This window comes from Mauremys reevesii, linkage group 1 (genome assembly GCF_016161935.1).
Source record: "Mauremys reevesii isolate NIE-2019 linkage group 1, ASM1616193v1, whole genome shotgun sequence".
Classification (NCBI taxonomy): domain Eukaryota; kingdom Metazoa; phylum Chordata; order Testudines; family Geoemydidae; genus Mauremys; species Mauremys reevesii.
In genome coordinates, this window is record NC_052623.1 from 265,775,696 (window position 1) to 265,799,442 (window position 23,747).

General features: G+C 50.6%; 1 protein-coding gene across 2 annotated transcripts; it reads left to right on the top strand.

Moving 5' to 3' along the window:
- The first annotated feature begins 3,041 nt into the window (after nt 1-3,041).
- On the top strand, nt 3,042-22,501 carry MCM5 (minichromosome maintenance complex component 5). Of its 2 annotated transcripts, XM_039486703.1 has the most exons (17): nt 3,042-3,184; nt 3,447-3,643; nt 4,874-5,000; nt 5,167-5,295; nt 6,581-6,753; nt 8,978-9,133; nt 9,688-9,854; nt 10,674-10,845; nt 11,035-11,146; nt 12,027-12,170; nt 12,597-12,662; nt 13,722-13,898; nt 14,169-14,281; nt 14,777-14,905; nt 20,618-20,760; nt 21,429-21,556; nt 22,076-22,177. In XM_039486703.1, exons 2-17 carry the CDS (start codon nt 3,477-3,479, stop codon nt 22,175-22,177), a joined length of 2,205 nt encoding a protein of 734 aa, XP_039342637.1. In that variant the 5' UTR covers nt 3,042-3,184; nt 3,447-3,476. The 2 variants fall into 2 exon arrangements, with proteins under 2 accessions (XP_039342637.1, XP_039342630.1); XM_039486696.1 differs by lacking the exon at nt 3,042-3,184 and having other exon boundaries at nt 3,477-3,643; nt 22,076-22,501.
- Nucleotides 22,502-23,747: the final 1,246 nt, after the last annotated feature.

The window sequence follows — 23,747 nt, forward strand, 5'->3', positions numbered from 1 at the left end:
CAGGATGTTAGGAATCATTAAAAAGGGGATAGAGAATAAGACTGAGAATATATTATTGCCCTTATATAAATCCATGGTACGCCCACATCTCGAATACTGTGTACAGATGTGGTCACCTCACCTCAGAAAAGATATTCTAGCACTAGAAAAGGTTCAGAAAAGAGCAACTAAAATGATTAGGGGTTTAGAGAGGGTCCCATATGAGGAAAGATTAAAGAGGCTAGGACTCTTCAGTTTGGAAAAGAGAAGACTAAGGGGGGACATGATAGAGGTATATAAAATCATGAGTGATGTTGAGAAAGTGGATAAGGAAAAGTTATTTACTTATTCCCATAATACAAGAACTAGGGGTCACCAAATGAAATTAATAGGCAGCAGGTTTAAAACAAATAAAAGGAAGTTCTTCTTCACGCAGCGCACAGTCAACTTGTGGAACTCCTTACCTGAGGAGGTTGTGAAGGCTAGGACTATAACAATGTTTAAAAGGGGACTGGATAAATTCATGGTGGCTAAGTCCATAAATGGCTATTAGCCAGGATGGGTAAGAATGGTGTCCCTAGCCTCTGTTCGTCAGAGGATGGAGATGGATGGCAGGAGAGAGATCACTTGATCATTGCCTGTTAGGTTCACTCCCTCAGGAGCACCTGGCATTGGCCACTGTCGGTAGACAGATACTGGGCTAGATGGACCTTTGGTCTGACCTGGTACGGCCTTTCTTATGTAATTAAATTCTGGTAAAAGGCCCCAGACCAATAGCCTTAGAGACCGCTGTAAATCGACAGAAGAGATTACAGCACAGACACCAGACCTACATTTACCTTATAATCACACAGAAAGCCAACTGATATGGAAGGAGTACTAGTACAGTCAATATAGACACAGACTACGAAGTACAGCAAGTGCCTAACAACCAAGCAAATATTTTGCATGTGTATGAAAAACAGAAAACACAGGAAAACTTACTGTAGAGGGTCATCTCCCATCCATATATTATTCATGGTACAAGAACTTGTGCACACTGTACAATTTAGGATTGCTAATCTTGATTGGACGTATTCCGTGAGGTTTCATCACATGATATGTTCTTTAATTAAAGATGAATCCTTAATTCCTGGAGATTCCAGAACAATCCTGAGGGTTGGCAACCCTAGTACTGCTCTCTTCATGAGTGCTTGTAAACTTGTTATATAACCAGATGCTTTTCAATAGCAGCCTTCTTGGAAGTATCTTCTGCTCCCTGGAGACCCTTAAGGTGATCTGCTGCCAGGGGCCTTAGCAGAGCCCAACAGGCAAAGGCTATACAGCTCTGGGGCCAGAACACACTTTTATTTTTTAAACTGAATGCAAAAAAAGAAAAACTACTTTAAAAGCTAGTGCTATTGTAATGCTGACAGAGCCTGGTTATCGGCAGGTAGGATTGAACAGGGACCTCTGGAGCTTAAAGCATGAGCCTCTACTGTATGAGCTAAAGCCAACTGCCTCTTAGCTAAGGCTGTAGAGCAGACTCATTTTATCTCTTTCTCTCTAAGCGGTCTCAGTGCCACTAGATGGGACAGCCCACCATACCCAGAAGGTGTGTGGGTTACACTATGTTACAGCAGCACTGATGCCTGGCAGGATGGGTTCTCTTGGTGCAGTATGGACCAGGGGATGGTTAACAAGGAGCCAGCCTGCTGGGGTGCTGGAACAATTTTTATAGTGGGGATGCTGATGATGGAACCATGTATTTGGTGTATGTTATTACTACTTCAAGCCAGGGGTTGCAGCAGCATCTCTAGTTCCAGCACCACGACTAGCCTGGGTCACTATAGTTCTGGCAGCTGGCAGGAACAGACAGGCCACATCAGAGCAGTATGAACCAGGAAATAGGGACTGAGAGGCCAGTTAGTGTTACTACAGCACTCGGCAGTATCGGTGCTATATGGACCAAGGGATAGTTATTGAGGGGCCAGCTTGTGTTTCTATGGCACTGGGGCCCAACGCAACAGGCCATATCAGTGCACTATAGACAAGGGAACAGTTATCGAGCGGGCACTGGGGCCCAGCAGAATGACCCATATTGGAGCAGTATGGACTAGGCCCTAGGGGATAGTTATCTAGGGGCCAGATTGTATTACTGTGGCACTGGATCCCAGCAGGACAGGCTATATTGGAGTAGTATGAACCAGAGGCAATTTACTGAGGGGCCAGTCTGTGTTATTACAGCACTGGGGCCCAACAGGGCAGGTCATATCAGTGTATGTACTAGGGGACAGTTATCCGAGGCAGTCTGTGTTACTATGGCCCTGGGGCCCAGCAGGACAGGCTGTATCGGTGTATGGACCAGGGGACAATTATTCAAGGGCAGTCTGTGTTACTGTGGTCTTGGGGCCCAGCAGGACAGGCCATATTGGTGTATGGACCAGGTGACAGTTATCTGGCGCAATCTGTGTTACTATGGTCCTGAGGCCCAGCAGGACAGGCCATCTCAGCACAGTATGGACCAGGGGACAGTTATCCGGCACAGTCTGTGTTACTAAGGCACTGGGGCCCAGCAGGACAGGCCATCTCAGCATAGTATGGACCAGGGGACAGTTATTCGGCACTGTCTGTGTTACTAAGGCACTGGGGCCCAGCAGGACAGGCCATCTCAGCACAGTATGGACCAGGGGACAGTGATGGAGGGCCCAGGTTACTGCAGCTGACTGGCACTGGCAGCACCCTGCAGCTGCCCTTTGACTCCCAGGACCCCCGAGGGCTGATAGCTCCGCCCACCCATCCCTGGTCGCAAAGACAGAGCCACGTGCAGGGGTAGGAGCGCCCGCCCGCCTCGCTCCCCCGCGCCCGGCCCAGAATGGCTCGGCCCAGCCGCCATCTTACTCCCTCCCCTTCACTTGTCACTTCCCTCCAACCGGGTTTTCGCGCCAAACTGCGCCTGACCACACGGGAGGGCGGGGAGGGGGCGGGGCTTCAGCACCTCCTCCAATCCTCTTCCGTCTCCATGGCGACCCTCCGCTCATTTCCGGATCAGGCTGGACTAGGCGGAACGTCGCTGGGCCAATCACCGGCGTCAAGCTCCAGATTGGCCAATAAGGGCGCGCGTCTCTTAACTCGGTGGAACGTTTCTTAGTCCCCCCCCTCCGATTCCCAGTTTTGCCGCGAAAACCGGCTGGTCCGCGCGTGTCTGCTACTGGGGCGATACGAGGTGAGTGAGCCGGGGGGTAGCGAGTTATCGGGAGATCTTGCGGGCGGCAGAGGAGGAGGAGGAGGAGGAGGAGTGGGGGGGTTGGTTGGGGGATCCCCGGGGGTCGGATGGGAAGTGGGGGGTAGATGGGGGGAGTTGGTTGGGGGATCCCCGGGGGTCGCATGCGAAGTGGGGGGCGGTAGATAGGGGTTATTGCACGGGTGTGTCAGACGGGCGCGCTCTCTGCGGAGAGAGCTGGGCTGATGTATCCCCTTCTCCGCAGCTTGCCCAGGGCGGTGGAACAGTCTTCGCCATGTCCGGCTTTGACGATCCCGGCATTTACTACAGCGACAGCTTTGGGGGCGACCCGGTGGCAGATGAGGGCCAGGTCCGGAAATCCCAGCTGCAGAGGCGGTTCAAGGAGTTCCTGAGGCAGTACCGGGTGGGCACGGACCGGTCTGGCTTCACCTTCAAATACAGGTGCTGCTGAGACAGAGAAGGAATCCCTCCAGCCAGCTCTGCCTTCAGCTATCTACCTTCTCTTCTCCCTTTGAAGGGGTAGCTGTTAACTTTCCTTCTAGTGTGTGTCCAATCTAAATAATCGTTAGCGCTTACACAGCACTTTCACCTGTAGCTCCCAAACAGCTTTTCACTGGATGGTCACTGTCATCATCGCTGTTTGTGCAGGTGGGGAAACTGAGGCACCGAGAGGTGTAGTGATTTCCCTGGGACCACATAGCATGCCAGTGACAGAGCAGGGAATGAAACCTGGTTCTCTAGACTGCCTGTCCAGTGCCCCATTCACTGGATTATGCTGCCCTCCATTGCCTGCACTGCGAAGTTTGGCTCTACATCGGAATTTCAAGTCCCCAGTTTCATGTTTCAGGGTGTTTAAATCTGGGGTTTAGTTTGGGTTTCTCTTTAGTGTAAGTCAATAACGAGTTTTCATCCCATGTGTTTTGAGGTCTGTGAGAAATCACTCTGTGGATTAAATGTATTTCTACTTCATGTATTTTTAAACTGCAAGGTCCGTGTTCCTTTGTTTATAGAATAAGTGCTGATTGATCTGCAGGATGCAGGGAAATAAAGAATGGGCACAGATCACCCAAGAGACTGAGAAATAACCAACCATCCATCTTTTATTTCCCTGCATCCTGATTTTTAAGGTGAACATCAACAATTCTTATTACATCATGCATTTTAAAATCCATAATTTGGGTGTGATGGACCTTATAATTTGTGCTTGAAGTAAAGATGTGCACATTGGCACTAAATGTTACATGTACCATCGGGGCCAGGTCTGGTTTCATTTGAACACAATTTTAGAAGGTGGATTTGAATGCCCTGTGAAAAATCTGCGCAATAGTCTCTGTCTCCATTTCCTCTGTATCCCTTATGGCGCTCTTGTCACTTTCCTGGATCACCTTCCTTGCCAAGGATTTAGTTGGGTTTGGTCCTGCTTTGAGCAGGGGGTTGGACTAGATGACCTCCTGAGGTCCCTTCCAACCCTGAGATTCTATGATTCTATGAACCTACAAAATCTATCCATTCTGCTTCCAACTGAACCAGAGGGTCACTTTGAACGATTTATAGGGTGGTGCCTGGGTCCCTTCTGTGGCGTTTCCTTGCCCCTAGGCTTGCTGACTACATGCATTTGCTAAGATTTGCATGATGCTTTCTGCCTCAAGTCTTACTCTTGTCGCCTCGCAGGGATGAGCTTAAACGGCATTACAACCTCGGCCAGTACTGGATCGAGGTGGAGATGGAGGACCTGGCCAGCTTTGATGAGGACCTGGCAGATTACCTGTACAAGCAGCCTGCAGAGCACCTGCAACTGGTAAGGATGGGGGATACCATGGAAGGGAGGACATGGAGGACTACTTTAAGAGCAGTCTTAGAACTGGCATACTACCAGCTAATCATAGGCAGTCAGGTAACCACAATAGCCCCAAGGATTCTTCTTGGTGTGAATGGCAACTTGAGCTGTGTTATTCCCTCCCTAGCTGGAGGAGGCGGCAAAGGAAGTAGCAGATGAGGTCACTCGTCCTCGCCCAGCAGGGGAGGAGACACTTCAAGACATCCAGGTCATGCTGAGGTCGGATGCCAATGCAGCCAATATCCGGAGTCTGAAGGTGAGCTGAATCCACTCATGATATGGAGCAGTGGGGACAGGAATTGTCCACTGGTGGATTTGCCTGTGGCGAGAGCTGCTAGAACCTGATGACTTGCTCCAGGTTTAGCTGGGGGGAGAGGTTGGGTTGGATAAATGGTTTGGGTTTTGACCCCTCTCTGCTGTTTATCAGGATAACACTGTACCAGATGACATGTATTTAACTTACTACACTTGATGGGACTCATTAGTCTTAGGGCTGCTTTACACACTGTTGCTGTAATGCTTGAACATTGGTTTGAGCCAGTATAGTTAAAGCAGTACATTCCCTTAGTGTGGCTACACTAATGCCAGTATAAAGGTGCTTATACTGCTATAGCTTATTCCCATAAATTTAGGAAAATAAGCTATACTGATACAGGGTACCTTTATGCAGGTATATCCATATCCATGCTAGAGGGTGTAGCAGTGTAACTACTTCAATTGGGGGGAGGGGGATATTTTACTGAAGTAGTTAAATTGATACCAAAACTGTGTGTGTACCAGGTCTTTATAGCTCTGGTTACTGTTTTGGTGGCAAAGTGTCAGTGGATGGGTATTCTGATCTGTCCGTTAGATGGTGAGAATTATTTCTGCGCCTCTGAGAGTCTTTCTGGGGAACGCTGCTTTCTTCACCACAAACTTCTCCCTGATCAATACAATGCAAAATGCAGCTGGAAGAAACGTGGCTTATTAAAAAAGCACAGCCCCCTCCCTCTGGTCTGTGGCTGTGTAGTGCCACCTGCTTTGTCTGTGTGGGGGGAATGGCTGCTTCCCTGAGATGCACACCATAGCTTTGAGCCCTAATGTGTTACAGGAGAAGGGCTTGGAAAGTGAGCAGGCCCTGGGAGTTCAGCAGAGCACTCTTGTTAAGATGACACTCATAGCACATACTAAAGTCCAGCTATTTCATTTTTCATTTGCATATGGAACCAAGAAGAATAACTGACTTGGTAGGCTATTGTATGGATCCAAACTACTCACCTAAAATATTCTGTGGGGAGGTGTGTGTGCGGGTTGGGAGGGGGAGGAAAGAGATGGCTGTGTTAATTCCAAACCCACCTTCTTGATTCCTTGTATGGGTAGCTTTCCCCATGTTTCCCACAAAGCATCATACTCATGATTCTGGCTGTTTTGGGTGTGAAGGCTGCTGTGTCGTGTCTATCTCTTCCCCTCCCTCCCCCCGCCCCCCAGTTCCCTGCCATGTTGGGGTTTCCCATCTCCCTGTGTGAGATGTTTTCTTACCACCCCCACCTCTCCTTCCTCAGTCTGACCAGATGTCCCATCTGGTGAAGATCCCTGGGATCATAATTGCTGCAACTGCTGTGAGAGCCAAAGCCACCAAGATCGCCATCCAGTGCCGCAGCTGCCGTAACACCATCAGCAACATCACCGTGCGCCCCGGCCTGGAGGGTTATGCCCTGCCCAGGAAGTGTAATACGTAAGCAATGGGAGTCCTTTCAGGGATCCTGGGTAGGATGGGGAGACCCAGGAAGACTGAGTAGGAATTTGAAGTCCACCTGGCAGTGGATGCTGCATGAGTAGGTCTCACCTGGTGCTGGGATCTAGGGGACTGTCAACCAGCCCTTTGCTGGATGGAGAGTCCTCTGTACTCATAAATAAGTCATGGTGACTAAGTTAGTTGAGCTGTGAGTTGAAGGCCTTGCCAGGTCTGCATGTGTTGGGGGTTAGGGTGCATCTGACGAAGTGGGTATTCACCCACGAAAGCTTATGCTCCAATACATCTGTTAGTCCTGTGGCACCTTATAGACTCTTTGTCACTTTTTGCAGATCCAGACTAACACGGCTACCCTCTGATAAAAGTCCTTAAGTACTTCCTGAGTACCAATGGGCTGCTCACCTGGCCTGAGTTTTAAGAATAGATGGTCCTTGTCTCCAAAAGCTTCCAGTCAAAAAAGAAGTATTAGTAAAAAGGCAGTCTGATTGCTCGGTCACCAGACAAGGCATGTCGTGTAGGTGTGTGTGTGTGTAGATAAATGAAATGCCCTGCTAGGCCGTCTGGTCCATTTAATTACCCTCCCCTGTCCCCAGTGAGTGCATTGTTCCTTGCAGTGAGCCAGATTGTGAGGCACTTTCTCGCACTGAGGCTATGGCTACACTACAGTTTGTCGGCAGAACATATGTCGCTCAGGGGTGTGAATAAATCACACACCCCGAGCGACGTAAGTTACACTGACATAAGCGCCAGTGTGGACAGCGCTATATTGGCAGGAGAGCTGCTCCTGCCGACATAGCTTCTGCCACTAGCAGAGGTGGTTTTATTATGCTGATGGGAGAGCTCTCTCCTGCTGGCATAGAGCATCTTCACCAGATGCGTTGCAGTGCTGTATGTGTAGACATGCCCTGAGTATCCCCATTGAATTCAGTAGGGCTATTTATGGTGTAATGTAGCATTCAGCATGAATAAGGATATCCTGAAGTGGCTCTATGCACTTAGGATGAGCTTCCCCAAGCTGCTCTTCCAAGGGATTTGGATGCCCGATTTCCATTAGAAATGAACAGGAGTCGTGTGTGCCAATCTCTAGGCAGACATGCCAAACCCGCGAAAAAAACACAGAAATTGGGCTTGTTTTTTGGCTTAATTGGCTTGAGTTGCTTGTTTAGCTTTTGGCTTGTAGCTTGTTGCATCTTTTTTTTGATTGGCTCCCAGCTGGCGGAGACAAGGGAGGGAGAGAGTCAGGGGTGCACGGTGGGCCCACCACAGTCCCAGACTGCACGCCGGGGGGATCTAGTCACCTAGAGCGTTGGGGTTCTTGGGGATTGGCTTGGCTTAACCTTGTTTTGAAATGGGAATTGATTTTTGGTTTTATTGTGAAAGTCAGGGTGCTTATTTATCACGTGAAAGTTGGCAGCTGTGGCTCTAGGTGCCTTTGGAAACCTCAGCTTTTGTTGAAAATGACTTCAGTGTCCCTTGGGGAACCATAGACCACGCTAATAAATCTGTGTCAGGATGTTATTCAGCCTACACTTTCCCTTTTATAGTTTATCCCACTAACCCGAACTAAACCTCCTGGTACAACTCTAAATAGCTCTTTGCTTCCTTTGTGTTATAGCCTCATAGGCTTTTGTCCTCATTAGTTGTTACTTACCAAGCTAAGCAGATTTAAACCTCTAAAATCTTGCCCCATCAGTTCATCTCTTTCCCCTTAATTTATTTTATTTCTTTTTTCTGAGCTTTCCATTCTGCCTCCCTTTGTCTGACTAGCTCTTTGGGGCAGGGACTGGCTCTTACAGTGTCTCTAAACAGCACCCAGCCCAGTGGAGCCCTGATCTCAGTTGGGGCCTGTAGCATTTCTCTTGTGCAAATAGCCTCCTCCAGTTTGTCACTGTCTTGTCAGAATTCAGCATCGCAGTCTAAGGTAAGGTGGCTTTTCACTTACCAAATCTGCCCACTTCGGGAGCTTCCATGGGGAGACTCTTCTGGGCTTAAAGGCAGGGGATCCCAGCATGCCTTGCTGCCTGCTTCACTTACAGATCACTAGGCAATGCTAAATAAAGGCAAAAGTCAGCCTGTGTGTTTACAGGGCACTATTCTCCATCGCATCACTGGATGCAAATGGAGCTTCTGGTGGTCTCTCCTGAGTCCTAATGCCACTGACTAGCTTTGTAATGATCTGTTTCTTTAACATTCCCCCTTTGCTCAGGGAACAGGCCGGCCGCCCAAAGTGCCCCCTGGATCCATACTTCATCATGCCGGACAAGTGCAAGTGTGTGGACTTCCAGACCCTGAAGCTCCAGGAGTCTCCAGATGCTGTGCCACATGGGGAGATGCCCCGGCACATGCAGCTGTACTGCGACAGGTAATGCTGGTTTCCCTTGCTGCCTATCCTGAGGTTGTTTCAAGGAGAATCAATGGCAGATCCAGCCATTTGCTGGATGAGGTGATTATCTGGGTTTGGATGTACGTTGGGGGCGCTCTCATCTCCCCAGCTTTTTGCTGGGGAGAAGGATTGGCAGGAAATGGATATAAACAAGGTTTTGGAATCTTAGTTGATCCATATTTACATACCTACCTCGCAACAATTCCATGAGGCTTAATGGTTTGCAAAGTGCTTTGAGATCCTTGGATCGTGTGTGCAAAGTTGCTCAGTTACCATCATGAAAGGAGAGGCAAACTGGAGCAGAAGAGGTTTTTCTTTTTTTTTTTGTTGGGCTTGAGGTGAAGATGGTGACTTTTGGTGTGAGGTTCCTTTGTCTTGAGCGGCAGCTTCCCTGGTTCTCCAGTGCCAGGAATCTAAACACCTTGTCTAAGTTTGGATGGGGAAGGAGAGGAAGAGATGAAGGGGGTTTTCCAATCTTCAGTTGCCTCCCATCCCATGCAGAACTAACACTCCTTTCCCCTTCCTCCTCTCAGGTATCTGTGTGACAAAGTCGTCCCTGGAAACAGAGTTACTATCATGGGCATCTATTCCATCAAGAAATCTGGCCAGACCAAGAGCAAAGGCCGGGACAACGTGGGAGTGGGAATCCGAAGCTCTTATATCCGTGTGGTGGGGATCCAGGTGGACACCGATGGCTCAGGTAAGACCTTACTTTGGTTTCCTCTCTGGCTCAGGTTATAACATGGAGTTAGACAATCCTCCATTCTGAACAGCCTTTACCTGTGACCTCCAGCTAGTGATGCCATGGACGAGAGCTGCTTTTCCATACAAAACTGCAACACACGTCCATCAATTTCACTCATGTAGCAAAGGTCAGACTGGTCCAGATGGGATGTAGCATTAGTCCCAGGTTCCCTGTGTATATGCACTTCTGCTTTCTTACACAGCTCTGTGCTGCTTGTGCTTGGTAAAATTAAACAGGAACCCTCATCAGCTTTAAAAATCCAGCTCATGTTTCAAAAGCACGCTCGTTTTTTGTTCTGCTCCTGATTCTCCACCCACCCCCAAAGCATCAGGCATAGCTTCCTCCTCCAGATCCTCATTTTCCTCCCCCTAGCATCAATCAGGCCTCTTGAGCCTGCTCCCCACATCAAGCAGTGATCCACGTCACTCTCCTCTTTATGTCTGTTGCATCTTTCCAAGTTTGGTTGCCATCAGCTGAACCAAATGTAAGTCTTGCCTCTTTATTGCAGAACAAAACTAATGCTTTAAGGGCCTCTACTCAGGGCTGCACTCTCAGGTTTCAATAGCAAACTCTGGTCCATGCTGTGTATCGTTAACTCCGCCACACTTTCCTTGTGAACTCGTAACGGTGTCACTAAAGTAGTGCCCAGACCCGCAGCTGTGCCAGGCAGGTGGATTCTGGAGAAAACTCTGGTGGCCAGCCAGGCTTGATCTAGGTTCATCTCTGCTGCTGACAGGTGCTCATTCACAGTTTACTTCCCTCCACCCTTTCTAGGCCGCAGCTTTGCCGGCTCTGTGACTCCACAGGAAGAGGAGGAATTTCGCCGTCTCACTTCCATGCCCAACATCTACGAGACTATCGCCAAGAGCATTGCGCCCTCTATCTACGGCAGCACTGACATCAAGAAAGCCATCGCCTGTCTGCTGTTCGGAGGCTCCCGCAAGAGGTCAGGGAAATGAATCCGACTGGGCACAGTGGGAAGGGAGCAGGGGCAGAGATGCAACACGAGGCATAAAACCCTTCTGGGATCCTTTTCTGTTTCCTAGAAGCAGAAAGTTTCATGTCAGTGATGTTTTTGCTTGTGCATTGTCTAATCAGAATGCCCCTCCCCTCCCCCTCCTGCCTTTCTCTGCAGACTTCCGGATGGGTTAACCCGCAGAGGGGACATTAACCTGCTGATGCTGGGAGACCCTGGCACAGCCAAGTCCCAGCTCCTGAAGTTTGTAGAGAAGTGTTCACCCATTGGGGTAAGTGTCCTACGTAACCCAGGTTACTTCTTCACCATAAGGTGGAGACTTTGTATAAAGGTGAATCAGTTTCTTTTTGCTTCATGCGTCATTGAGACTCAGAGCCAGTAGATGATTCTATTGATGAATCAGTAGAAGCCAGAGTGCTCTGCAAGGCTGATGAGCTCGTGGGCCTATTGATCACAGTAAACAGCAGAGAAATGTGCATAAAGAGTGGGCAAATATGGGTCGGAACCAGAGAGCACTTCTCACAGGGTCACTTTCTGAACGCAGCCATGGTTTATTGGAGTATTTAACTGGGCATATTTTCCCCAGCCTGTTGTCCAAGCTGGCTGAGCTGCATATAACAAACTAAACTAACAGGGAGGTTGGAAGGTCAGGTGAAATAATTTTGATTGACTGCATTTGTCAGACACCGAGGTCCAAACTGAGACTGAGTGTGGAATTTTATTTCCATCCATGTTTTTCTGCTGTCTTCGTCGACACTTGTATCTGGGCACCTTTCTTCCTCTTCAGTGGGCTGCAGAGTTATGCTTGTTTCACTCAAGTGACCAAATAAGCTACTTTCTGTATTTAATAACTGCATCATCTGCCTAGGAGCCCTCTAATTCTTTGTAACTATTAGCCCCAAACCTGGCTAAGTAAAGGCCCCTTACTCTGTACCTTGAAGGCTGCCAAGGCTGGATCTCAGTATGTGCACACTGAGGAGGTACTCTTCAGGGCTCAAAATCTCATCTCGCAGCTGCTGTGCTGGCCTGTGGCTATTATGAGGCCGAGGTCACAACCCTGCGCTTGGTTTATTTAATTCCCTGGCTGAGTGAGGCAGATTCAGGATTGCCATGGTGCTTGACCTGCTGTCCTCTTCGTGGCCTTCCCTCAGGTGTACACCTCGGGGAAAGGCAGCAGTGCAGCTGGCTTGACAGCCTCGGTGATCCGAGACCCCGCTACGCGGAGCTTCTTCATGGAGGGAGGAGCCATGGTCCTGGCGGATGGGGGAGTGGTCTGCATTGATGAATTTGACAAGGTACAAACATAGCATGCAGAGGGAAAGGCCGTGCAATGTTTTCTGAGGGTGGTGTGAAGGGAGGGGCCTTGGACGGAACTGCTGCCTGGAGAGAACTATATGTGCTGCTACAGGAAGGGAAGGGCGTTCCCCTGGAGGGTGATGTTTTGTGCTGCAGTGTGGAAGGGCTGGGGTTGTTTGCAGTGGATGGAGACCTGTGCCCTATAGGGAAGGGCAGGAAAAGGAGCTGGCATCAGGAGGCAATTGCAAGAGAACTCTCAATTTTGTGTGCATTAAAAATATGTGAAACTTGAGTGTGCTGGAGGAGGAAACAGTGCTGGCTGCATGAGGCTGTCCAGTGAGCCAAGGCCTCAGAAAGGAGGGATATTCAGCTGAAATCAAACAGGTATGACCTATTTTATTTTTCCCTCTCCACCCACTAACAAGATGCGGGAGGACGACCGAGTGGCTATCCATGAGGCTATGGAACAGCAGACCATCTCCATCGCCAAGGTGAGCTGCCAGCAAGCAGCACTGGCCTCCAGCCTGCGTCTAGCCCTCTGTGAAACTGCAGAGCTGCTGCTGAGACTGGGGGAATGTGAGGAGAGAAGAGGGTAGGGGAAACTGTATGGATAGGCCCCTGAATCCAGCTCAGGGCTGCTTGTGGAGCAGAGTGACCAGCTCTCGTGGACCCAGGGGCCTTTGCCAGAAGGTGGCTGAGCCTCAAGCATTGCCCTGGGTTCCCTGCTAATCACTGGTTTGACAGATTGTACGTTCTTTGGAGTTTGGAGCTACCGACTGCTCTGGTCTGGGAGCAGCAGGCCCTGCTCTGGGGTGATGTCTCTGTCTGAGAGAGCGTAAAGGAAATCCTTCTCCAGTTCAGCATGAGTGGAACCAAACTCCCTGTCTTCCCTCCAGGCCACCTTTCCTGTTGGCAACTCTGCCATGCCCCTTGCTGCTCAGGCTCACATCTCAGTGTAACTTTTGATTCCTCTTTCTCCTGCTGCCCTAAACTTGTGGATTCTGCTATCGCCAAATCAAACTACTTCCCAGTACTGCATCTTCATGAGGCACCTGTCCCTCTCCATTTCCATCATTAAATTTGTGACGGGATGACTCCCTTGAGCACATCCGGGGTGCGCCCCACGGCCTTGTCACCTGTCTATAGCGCATCGCTCATGCTGTTGGTGTTATGTATTAAATGTGGCTTCCACTGATGGGTGACTTTAGTTTAGGGAGCTCTTCCTCAAATGAGTTTCATGTGGCTGTGCCGTCCCAACCCCCTGTACTTATCCTGCCAGCCTCCACCAGTGGGGACCCTTCCCTGGCCAACTGGATGCCACTTATGGAGCCTTATTTAAATGCTGGTATGTGTGAGGTTTCCTCAGGGCTCTGAGAACCAGAGGTAGAGGAAATGGTTAAATAGCTTTCCCCACCCCCTGCTATCCCGGGATGCTTCTGTGTGATCCTGACATTGTACCCTGCATTAGGAGCTGTATTAAGAGACAACAACATGGCTATTGTGTTTGATGTGGGGCTTGACCTCCACTCCCCCTTCTATTTCCCGTGCAGGCTGGTATCACAACCACTCTGAACTCCCGCTGCTCAGTCCTGGCTGCTGCCAACTCTGTCTTCGGGCGCTGGGATGAAACCAAAGGCGAGGAGAACATAGACTTCATGCCCACAATCCTGTCCCGGTTTGACATGATCTTCATTGTCAAGGATGAGCACAATGAGGAGCGAGATGTGGTGAGGGCAGGCGGTGGGCTGGGTGTTGCGACTTGCCTGGGGTGGGTAGGACACATGCAGGAGGATTAGCTGGGAGCAATGTTGGGGCAGAGGATTTGTGGAAGGGGGCAGTGGAGGAAAGTGTCTGCCCAGCTCACCTTCCAAGTGTGTCCAGTGCCAGATGAGAAGGGTGGAGTTGGCTTGTTCTCTTTTGCCCTGGCACCTTCTGTCTGTAGCATTTGAAGGGCGGAAGGAATTCTGTTATCCACCTCTTCTCTGCATTGTTTCTAGACGCTGGCCAAACATGTGATGTCATTACATATGAGCGCCCTGACGCAGACCCAGGCAGTGGAGGGCGAGATTGAACTGAACAAGCTGAAGAAGCTGATCTCCTACTGTCGAACGTAAGTCTGGGTGATGTGACGACTGGGCCAGGCAGCAGAACCACATGCAGGCTGCAAAGCTTGCTGGGAACGTCCTGCATGGTGCCATGCTGATGTGTTCTCTGCTTCTCTCAAACTCCTGCTGGGACTTATGGTTACGCTCAGCAATTCTGGCCCTGCTGCTGGTCCGGTCACTTTCTTGAAGTGACTTCACTTAGGCGGGCCCAGACCTTTAATTCCTTAGTGGGGGGCCATCAGCTCTCCTCTACAGTCAGCCCCCAGCGTCTTGGGTTATTTCCACCCCTGGTTCCCAGGAGGGCAGGGTCACCTCCGAGGTTCTGTTTGAGATACCAGCTGGGTAAGTTCTCACCAAGGCCTGGATTTTCACAAAATCTGGCCTGGATTGCGGTGGCATGGGAAGAGGCTGCGCCATTGCACTGCTTAGGTAGGGGGGTGGCAGTGTGTCTTTTCCCAAGTACCATCTGGTTCATGGCACTTCCCGTTCCCTTCTGACAGGAAGTGCGGCCCGCGCCTTTCGGCAGAGGCTGCAGAGAAGCTGAAGAACCGCTATGTCCTGATGCGCAGCGGGGCCCGCCAGCATGAGCGGGAGAGTGACCGCCGGTCCAGTATCCCCATCACCGTCCGGTGAGAGCATGTGTCTGCCTGGGTGCGGGGAGGGACACAAAGGGGATGGGAACCCTAGATGCTTGGGGTAATACTACAAAGGGAATATGGCCAGTGCTGCCCAAGTCCCCTGAGAATGGAATAGGCTCCGGGTGACCCCAGGCCTGCATTGAGTTGGACCCTGTTAAAGCCACCAAAGCTAAGTACATGCTCTAAGGCTCTTCTGTCAGTGCTTCACTCCTAAAGATGGCTGCTCCTCTCTTCTCCATCTCCCCCTCTGCCCACCCAGCTGTCCTTACCGTTTCTGCCTTCTCCTGGCATAGGGATCATGAGACTCCAGGCTCTTACACACGTGGGGTAGCATATCACAGATCTGCAACTTCCATTGTTGAGAGCTTCACTGGAGGCAGAACCACCTAAGGGAAAGTGGCTAGGGCAGAGTAATGACCTACAAATACCAGTGTGTGTCTCCAGGCTGCACCTGGGTCTCGGTTATGGTGGGAGTGGAAAAGGAGAAGACTGCTCCTTCTGGCCAGAGTTTTGCCCCCCATTTCCCTTCTCCCCCATTTTTAATGGACAACGGTGGCCTGAGCTAGCAGAGTGTCTGCTTAGTGGTAACTGTGCACAACTATCCAGTGCTTGGGGAGGGGCCCTGCCTTGGGTTAGGTGTTTCCCTTGTGTGGGAGTGAGAGTCATACATGAGGCCAGAAGGGACCATTGTGGTGATCTAGTCTCCCCTCCTCTATAACACAGGCCAGAGAACTTCCCCCAAAATAATTCCTAGAGCAGATCTTTTAGACAAACAGCCAGTCTTGATTTAAAAATTGCCAGTATGGAGAATCCACCAAAACCCCTTGGTAAATTGTCCCATGGGCCAGTTGCTCTCACTTAAAAATATACGCCCTATTTCCAGTCTGTGTCCAAGTGCCCCACCCCCATCAGATAGGATGGGAGTGTTCTGCTTTGCACAGCTGGGGTTGTCTGGGATGTGATGACCCTTCCTCAGCTGGTAAAGGACTGTTTTACTCAGTGCTTTGGGATGTACGCAGCAGGCGGTTTGTGGAATGGAGGAATTTCCTGACTGAGGCCTGGTCTACACTAGGACTTTAATTCAATTATAGAGCAGCTACTAAAAACCGCTCAACCCCCCCACACCCAGAAAGCCATTTATTCGAACCAGAGGGCTCTTAGTTCGATTTGTACTCCACCCGGCAGGTGGAGTAAGCTAAATTCGACATGGCTAGCTGAATGACTAGGCTAGGTGTGGATGCAAAGCTATCCCACACTGCACCACTCTGTTGACACTCTGGACAGCAGTCCGAGCTTGGATTCTCTGGCCAGCCACACAGGAAATGACCCGGGAAAATTTGAATTCATTTTCCTGTCTGGGCACTTTGAATCTGACGTCCTGGTTGGACATCGGCACCTGCAACGATGCAGAGCTCTCCAGCAGAGGAGTCCGGCAATCCCAGAATAGAAAGAGGCCCCAGCATGGACTGACCGAAGTCATGGATCTGATCGCTGCTGCGCTCCAGCAAGCGGAATGCAAAGACCTTCTAGAAGCTCTCAAAGCCATGAAAGACAAAGGATACAGCCGGGATGCGATGCAGTGCCGCGTGAAAGTCAAGGACCTAAGACAAGGGTATCAAAAAGTCAGAGCGGGCGCTCCGGGCCAAGCCCCAGACATGCCGCTTCTACGAGGCACTGCATGCCATTCTAGGTGGGTCTGCCACCACTGCCCCACCAGTGACGGTGGACTCCGAGGACGGAATAGTGTACGGGACAGTTCCTCCTCGATGTTGGCGATGGGGAAGATGAGGAATGGTCTTTGGAGGACGGCGCAGGCGACAGCGAACCCACTCCCGCTTTCCCTGACAGCCAGGATCTCTTCATCACCCTCACAGAGATCCCCTACTAACCGCCCGTTAACCCGGACTCAGAATCAGGGAAGGATCACAAACAGGGAAACATTTATTTTTTTAAGAAACAGGTATATAAAAAATAGAAATACTATATAAAAATTTTTAAATCTCAAACTATACAAAAAGTAGGTCAACACATATAGGAATAGAGCAATAATCCTCTTGGGACAGTTCAAAAAAGCTCTCAGAGAGCAGCTCAAAAAGCCTCAGCAGGAGGTTCCTGGGGAGAGGTGCCTTATTGGGTGCTCCGTGGAAGCACACTCTTCCACGCCAGGCCATCCTAATGTAAAGGGGAATCATCGCCTCGACAAGCATGGCAGCATATGGACTGTGCAGGGCTTCTCTTAGCATCCGCTCTCTCTGACTCCGAGTGACACGCCTCAGGGTAATGTCATTCTGGAAGTGCTGCATCTAATTAGGGGAATTAGTGTACTGTTACTATTGTGAATGGTAGACTTTTACTTTGCATAAGAATGACCCTCGCTTAAGAGCCACGTGTTGGAGGCCACAGAGGAAAAGCATACAGTGATCTTTCCCGTGCACTGCCGGGAGGGGCTGGAAAAGGCTCAGACTTTATGCTTTCCAGATTGCCTTTAGCGGAGGGCACAGCTATCCATTAACTGTTAAGCAGACTCTACTGTAAGGCTTACCAGGACTGGCTGCTAGACGGATTCAGCTGTCCCTCCCGTCTCTCCTATGCAAGACCGCAACCACTGAAAGCGTATTCCGAAATCTCGAACTTGGCCTGAGATCTCGTGAGACTAGGTGCCCTGTATGGTCTTGTTCACAGAAACTGACTAGACTGTGTTCACTGTTCGCAAACATGTATCCGTTCAAGGAAATCACTTACTTTTTCCCATCACACAGCGGCTCTTTCCCGACTGCCCGTCATCCACACTGCAGAGGCTGGCTAACATTAGGCGGTGAAAGAAAAAGACTAGGGGAACTGATGGCCTGCTCCACAGCGGAGGTGGCAGAGCAGAGACAGTGGAGGGAGACCCTGTGTCAGCAGCATCGCACACACATCGAACGGGAGGATAGGTGGCGGCAGGAAGACCAGCAGGCGACTCAAACGCTGCTTGGTCTACTGAGGAAGCAACCGGACACGCTCTGGCGCCTTGTAGATGTTCTGCAGGACCGCAGGCAGGAGGAGAGAGCCCCCCTGCACTGCATCTGCAACTGCCCTCCAACGCCAAGAAGTCCTGTCCCCCCATCACCCAAAGTTACAAGAAGGAGGGGCGGTAGGGGCTGTGAGAACTGTCACTGCACCGCAGCAGAGCGCTAATGTACAAGACACCTCGCCTAAATTTGTAGAAGTTCTTCCCTTACAGGATCACCCAGTCCCAAATCCAAGTTTCAACCCCACTGTGTATAACATTATTAAAAGCGGTTTGCTGTTACTCTCTGTTTCCACGCTTCTCGTGTCAGAAGACTTTGTGTGTGGGGGGGGGGGATTTTTAATTGCAGTGCATAGCCCACATTACCAGGGTACAGACTTGGGGGCAGGGTCAACTGCAGGGCACACAGACTGCAGTCACTAGGCACCAGGGTCAGTCTGTGTGGTGTATGCTGCCCTGGGTCATTTGTTGATGTGTATGCTTGTCCAGGGTCCTGGCGCCTGCCATCCCCGAATGTAAAGGCAGGCTTCCAGCCACGAGCCTCTCCGCTGCCCTGAGCCCCAAAAAGAGCCCTCATCCAGGGACAGATACTCACCCGTCCCCACACCCTCACCCCTTCCAACGCCCAAACCCACAGCCCACAGCCATCATGCAAACCCCTATCCAAAGACGGCACCCTCGCCTTCCTGCAAACCCACCCATTCCTGCAAACCCACCCGTACATGCACAATCACTGTAAACCGCCCCCACCCCACAGACCTATGTAGGAGCAGGAGGCTGTCCGTCCTGTATTGGACAAGCGGTCTGTACATCAGTGCACAGAACCCAGCACAGTATGCTTCCATGTTTCAACCCAGGAACAGAAATGCAAAGTCAACGAAAGATTTATTATTAATTACTGTTACATGTCATTACTTTTAAAACGTGCTTTGGAAGTGGGGAAACTTGAGAATTTGTGAGCTCAGATCTAACTCGACACATACAGACACAGGCCCATGATCAGGCTCTCTTAAAATCAAGTGGACAGTCACAGGTTACCCTGCTCTGCGAGGAAACTAGCTTTCAAAGCCTCCCGGATGCACAGCGCTTCCCGCTGGGATATTCTCTCGGCATGGGTGTCTGGCTGATCGTAAACAGCAGCCAGGCAATTTGCCTCAACCTCCCATCCGGCCAAAAAGGTCTCGCCCTTGCTCTCACACGGATTGTGGAGCACACAGCAAGCAGCAATAACTACGGGATATTCTTTTTCGCTGATGTCCGAGCGAGTCAGTAAGCTCCGCCATCTCCGCACACTCCACGACCATTCTGCACTTGCTCAGCCGGTAGTTGAAGAGTTCCTTCTCACTGTCCAAGGCGCCTGTATAGGGCTTCATGAGCCAGGGCATTAGCGGGTAGGCTGGGTCCCCGAGGATCACTGTAGGCATCTGCACATCCCCAACCGTTATTTTGTGGTCCGGGAAGAAAGTACCTGCCTGGAGGCATTTGAAGAGACCAGAGTTCCTGAACACACGCGCGTCATGAACCTTGCCCGCCCACCCGACGAAGATGTTGGTAAAACGTCCCTATGGTCCACCAGTGCTTGCAGCACCATTGAAAAGTAGCCCTTTCGGTTAATGTACTCGCTGGCCTGGTGGGCTGGTGCCAGGATAGGGATGTGAGTCCCATCTATAGCCCCACCGCAGTTTGGGAATCCCATCGCGCGGCCATTTATGATGACCTGACGCTTCCGAGTCACTACCTTTGAGAGCGGTTGCTCAATGATTGCTACTTGAATCACAGCAACCCCACGGTAGATTTGCCCATGCCAAAGTGGTTCGCTACTGACCGGTAGCTGTCTGGCGTGGCAAGTTTCCAGAGGGCTATGGCCACTCGCTTCTGCACACTCAGGGCTGCTCGCATCCGTGTCCTGGCGCTTCAGGGCAGGGGCCAGCAAGTCAGAGAGTTCAAGGAAAGTGCCACGCATCCTGAAGTTTCGCAGCCACTCTGTTTCATCCCAGACCTGCAGCACTATGCGGTCCCACCAGTCTGTGCTTGTTTCCCGGGCCCAGAATCGCACACCATGAACTTGACCCATTGCCACCATGATCTCCACTGCTTTGTCAGAGGCCTGCGCCACTCTCCTCACCATGTTGCCGGAGCCTCGCCCAATTTCTCAGCATCTGACTGTGGAAGAGGTGGGCGATAAGGTGCGAGGAGTTGACAACGGCCATAAGTGCAGCGATGATCGCAGCGGGCTCCATGCTCGCAGTGCTGTGGCGTCCGCGCTGTAACCGACCAGAGAAGGGCGCGATCAGATTTCCCGCCGGCGCTTTCAGGGAGGGAGGGCGTGATTGACGGTTCAATGACGACAGTATCCCAAAACCGCCCTCGACACATTTTTACCCCCAGCAGGCATTGCGAGCTCTACCCAGCATTCCAATGGGCAGCGGGGACTGCGGGAACTGTGGGATAGCTTCCCATAGTGCACCACTTCGAAAGTCGACGCCGGCCCCATTAATGTGGACTCAGAAGTTCGAATTAGTGTATTTAGTATGGATACACAAATTCGACTTCATAAGGTCGAATCCACAAATTCGACTTAAGTAGATTCGAAATAGTCCTGTAGTGTAGACAAGGCCTGAGGCAGGGAAGGGTTCTGGGGGAGTGGAGGCCCATGGAGACTTTGTTAGAAAGAGCTTCCTTGTGGTTCCCAGGCAGCTGGAGGCCATTGTGCGGATTGCAGAGTCCCTCAGCAAGATGAAGTTTCAGCCTTTTGCCACCGAGGGAGACGTCGAGGAGGCCTTGCGGCTTTTCCAAGTGTCCACACTCGATGCAGCCATGTCAGGCAGCTTGTCAGGTAAGGCCCTGAGCAATGTGTGTTACCCCCTCCCCCTGGAAACCTCTTGCAGTGTAAATCATCTCCTTTGAGCCCACTCCCCTCTGATCTGCGTGTTCAGAATAAACCCCATCCCTCTAGGGGGGGTGCTACACAGCAACCTCACCTGGTGCTGCTGCGATGGTGACTCCCCCATGCAGGGTAATGCGCAGGGCTGCAGGTGCCCTTCATTCATTCTGTGGCAAGTGTCGTCATGTCCCTGTAGTCCAGGCAGAGGGTTAGTGTAGTGCCTAATGCTCCCGTCTGAAGTCAGGGGGAGCGTGGACTCATCCAAACCCCAGAGGAAGTGCTGAGTCTGGGTGTTTCCTGGTTCAGAACGGGAGCTATTCGGGTGTGAGGGCTGGATCCCCAGCTACCCCATATTTCCATGGGGAGCAATGGGAAATAGCCCCTTGACTCTACTGTTCCTTTCGGAGACCGAGGCTTACCCAGGGGATTTGCAGAGCAGTGTGTTTGTCAGAAGTTGAGATGATAATTCAGCCTGGATGTTGCTATTCGGTCACCGTTTTGCTTGCCAAGGGTTGTCCACAGTCTCTTGATTTTGTGGGGATGGGGCAGATTGGAGCTTGTGCAGTATGAGCGAGGTCTTTGGAGGCGCAGGGATCTCTAATCCAGTGTCTCTCCTCTAGGAGTGGAGGGCTTCACGACACAGGAGGACCAGGAGATGCTGTCCCGCATTGAAAAACAGCTCAAGCGCCGCTTTGCCATTGGTTCCCAGGTGTCAGAGCACAGCATCATCCAGGACTTCACGAAACAGGTGAGCCTAGTGGGTGTAGACTGTGCCTGGTGCAGGCAGTCTGAAGAGCTGGGAAACCGAGAACCTACAAGACAGCTATGGCTATGAGGACTCTTTCCTGAAATGTGGCTGGGCTCCTTCTGCTGCTTGTGTACCATCCCAGTCAGCTGGGTGCCAGGGAGTGGTGTGAAACCAGGGAGGTGGGTGACTGTCTAGGGAATGCTGTAGGGATTCTCCATTCTGTGCAGCTGTGTTGGCCCTGGGACCCCACAGTGCCTGACTGCAGTTTCAGCTCCTTCCACTGTTTCCACTGATATTGGAACAGTCAGAATTCCAGTCAGCGACGCAGAGAAGAGTTCATCCTGTATTACAAGGCCCTTCCCCCCCTATGTAAACATCTGTCAGTCTGGAATGACTTCAGTGTTCTTTCTCACTGGGCTATGGTGCATCTTCCTGGGTGGGCTGCAGCACCCACCACTTATGGCTTTACTGTGAAAGGCTCATAAGGGATTGTCATTCTCCGGCACCTCTTTCTTCCAGAAATATCCCGAGCACGCCATCTACAAGGTGCTGCAGCTCATGATGCGGCGTGGCGAGATCCAACACCGCATGCAGCGGAAAGTCCTTTATCGCATCAAGTAATCTCGCTTCCTCACCCTCTTGCCGGTGGCCAAAACCATCCCAGGGGAACCGGGGCCAGCTGCTGTGGATGAGACTGCTCCTGACTTCCAGCAAGGTCTTAATGAAGAAGGCCCTGTAGTGCTGACCTCTCCTGTTCATGGAAGATGCCTCCAGCTAGGCAGCTAAATGGGAGGGCACCTCAGGTTTTAACTAGATTGATGGCAGGAAGGTCTGCTTGTCTTGTATTGCAGCTGCTCCAGGGAACATCATGATGACATTTTAATAAAACATTACAAAGCTTTTAGTTGCATTAAAACTTCAAATAAAAGAGAACATTGGTACCAATGGCTCTTGTGGTGTTCTGAAGAGAGCGGCGGGCCGAGTTTCATGATTATGCAGGATTCTCCATTGCCTTGTGATCTGTTCTGCTTTGCTCGTGGCTATGCTGGGACTTCCATTTGCATCCCCTGGTAGCTGAGCCATTAGACACATTTCCTCCCTCAAAATGGGCCTTCAGCCCTGTTGATTGAGGTCACACATACGCATGTAAGTGCAAGGAGTGGCTTTCCACAAGAGTTGATCTTTCTCATGAAACATAAACCTCATTAGTGCAAAGCCACATTATGCAACCTGTGGTGTTGTGCCGAGATCTGCTGACAGCACATGAGTAACTGACTAACCCTAGGATGCTGTTGTTTCTCTGTATGAAGCAAAGAAGGAAATCTGTTGCTTCAGACGAAGAGCAAGCGCTTGCTTGTTAAGCCCTTCTTTCAGTGTCTAAATGCATGTAGCTGTCCTGTGAGGATTAGCTCAGGTACAGAGGCAACTGGCTTGGATTTCTGCTGCAGCCCCTGCCTACCTGTCGAGGATCACCTCCTATCGTTACACATGTTTGGGCAGTCCTGATTCCACACACACATCACCATGGGTTTATCCTGCAGATAGGATCTTTCAGGATAGTTCTGTCCCAAGGCAGGGTGATGATACTGCATTTATCACAAATGGAGTGATAGGTCTCCTAGCACCCACTGGCTCCTAGGGCAGCATAAATAAGGGTGAGAATCTTGAGTGCAGGACTTAAAGTCCTTGGGGAAGAGTTATACTTCTAGCATTTTCAGAATAGAGACACCTTAGTAGGTGCAAGCAAGAAGGAAGCAACTTACACACACAAAATCCCAAGGGATGGGATATGGAAGGATTTCCATGGTAATACATACCCATGGCCAGTAGAGGCCACTAAAAACCCAAGAACACCATACTGTAATGCTACAACCCTAGGAGATAGCACTATGGCGAGGTGAGGCACTGTGTTTATGAAAAAAAGTAAATCATCTTCAGTTGGAGAGTTGCTAGTCCTAACCTCTTGGTATGTGACTGGTCACATGGCACCTTTTGGCTGGGGAAAGGTTCCCTAGTTATTCCTTTTTTTGGTAGTGAAATTCCAGCATAGTTGTATTTATTACACTTGCCGGGAGGCGGTGAAGATAAAGGCCTGAGCTATCGTGTTTGGATCTGGATTCTACCCCCAGTAGGGAGAGTTTGGATCCAGGATTTTGATTCAACTAGGAGCTAATGTTGATCTGATCCAGAT

Coding starts and splice junctions, on each gene's coding strand:
- MCM5 (XM_039486703.1), top strand. CDS start 3,477: ATGTCCGGCTTTGACGATCCCGGCATTTACTACAGCGACAGCTTTGGG. Junction 5,001..5,166: donor CTGCAGAGCACCTGCAACTG/GTAAGGATGGGG, acceptor TTCCCTCCCTAG/CTGGAGGAGGCGGCAAAGGA. Junction 6,754..8,977: donor CTGCCCAGGAAGTGTAATAC/GTAAGCAATGGG, acceptor CCCTTTGCTCAG/GGAACAGGCCGGCCGCCCAA.